At 40.7% G+C, this 1,414-nt stretch overlaps 1 protein-coding gene across 1 annotated transcript in view; it reads left to right on the top strand.

The window, feature by feature from the left end:
• Positions 1 to 1,170, top strand: part of LOC117151374 — a 1,808-nt gene extending 638 nt beyond the window's left edge. The window contains exons 2-3 of the mRNA XM_033319543.1: positions 907 to 978; positions 1,066 to 1,170. Of these exons, the coding sequence (XP_033175434.1) occupies positions 907 to 978; positions 1,066 to 1,170 (177 nt within the window). The remainder of the gene's footprint in view (positions 1 to 906; positions 979 to 1,065) is intronic.
• Positions 1,171 to 1,414: the final 244 nt, after the last annotated feature.

The raw sequence follows: 1,414 nt of genomic DNA, 5'->3' as shown, positions 1-1,414 counted from the left end.
AGCCGCTGAAGAGCTGCGGCACCGCAGCCGCCCTAGGACACCATAGGGGTTGTCACGCCAAGGAGTTTCTGGACCTCCTCGGATTTGCACGACGGCCCGTTGTCCGTGGCGTTAGGAAGCGTAGTCTCTCCTGGCGGCCAAATCGACAGGAAGGACTCCCCAGAATACCCGGGGAGTAGACGAAGGGGTGCCCCGGGACACTCCTGCCAAACGTCAGCCACCGTGGGGTTTTAGTCGGTTTGAGTCCGACACTACCCCGTTGCCTTCCAGAGGGCGGCAAGGTGTTCGAAAGGATTTCCCACGATAAAAAAAAAGGAAAAAAGGATAGTCAAATCATCCTAATAATTTAGGTTAACATAAAATTATTTTATTGATGTATAAAACAGCGAGAACATTTAAAATATGTAAATTTACACACCATGATTATTTATTTAGATACTTATCTATGTTGAGAATTGTGGATCTTTGAGGCCGAAATAATGTTATAGGAACACTAAATTTATACTGAGGATTAATATTAAAACAATGATATATTTATTTCATGGACGATTCCTTATATATTCATCGATACACACTTGCACGCGTCTCAGCACTTTCTTCTATACCCGACTGTAAACCGACTCTTCGACGACCCTTAACCGACCCTTCGACAGACCTTAACCGACTGAAGCATTTACACTCATCTGTTTTCGAAACGCTTCGGACACACATATTTCCACACACTGATATTCACATACAAGTATCTCTACTACGCATTTAACCTAGTCCAGCACAGAAAATTATACATATCTCAACAATCTAACTGGATTGGCCCAGTTACTCCCCATAGATTGGCCCCATCTTCTTTTGTACGTACATACATGGTACTGGTGACGCCAAGTACATATAAGTATATACAATTTGTAGCATCAAACAAGTATAAACATAAAAAGTGAGCTGCAGATTCTTTGGATAACTAATCGCCTCGAAAAACTTCAAGTAAGTCAGGTTTGAAAACTAATATAGGACCGTCAAAGAAATCAATTTTGTTGGCAAGGTGAGACAATCTGAATGTTCAGACATCAGTGTGCCTACCTCAGTATACTCAGCTCACTGATAGATGATGTAGCTACGGACTCAAAAGAAAACACCACAACTCATATCGTTAAAACCACCACCGATCTATATTGATGCCCAAATAATAGATCCCCTTACTGAGCTATTAAGGCTTATTGCCTTATTAAACAACATTGGCGGAAAAGGAAACCACGATATAAGGGGGCATTCTAGTCTACAAAATTGAAAGAATCGAAAACATTTTTTTCATATTTCCAAAGTTTAGACATTCAAGAATATGCCCTTAAAAGGATTTTTCAAAATTTCAATTATTTTATGAGTTACAGTCATTTTTGTGACGCGGCATCTGCTCCGGTCC

Source organism: Bombus impatiens, unplaced genomic scaffold, assembly GCF_000188095.3.
Source record: "Bombus impatiens unplaced genomic scaffold, BIMP_2.2 scf_0162, whole genome shotgun sequence".
NCBI classification, from domain to species: Eukaryota; Metazoa; Arthropoda; class Insecta; order Hymenoptera; family Apidae; genus Bombus; species Bombus impatiens.
Note: the sequence above shows the minus strand (reverse complement) of the source record. Positions and strands in the feature narration are given on the sequence as shown.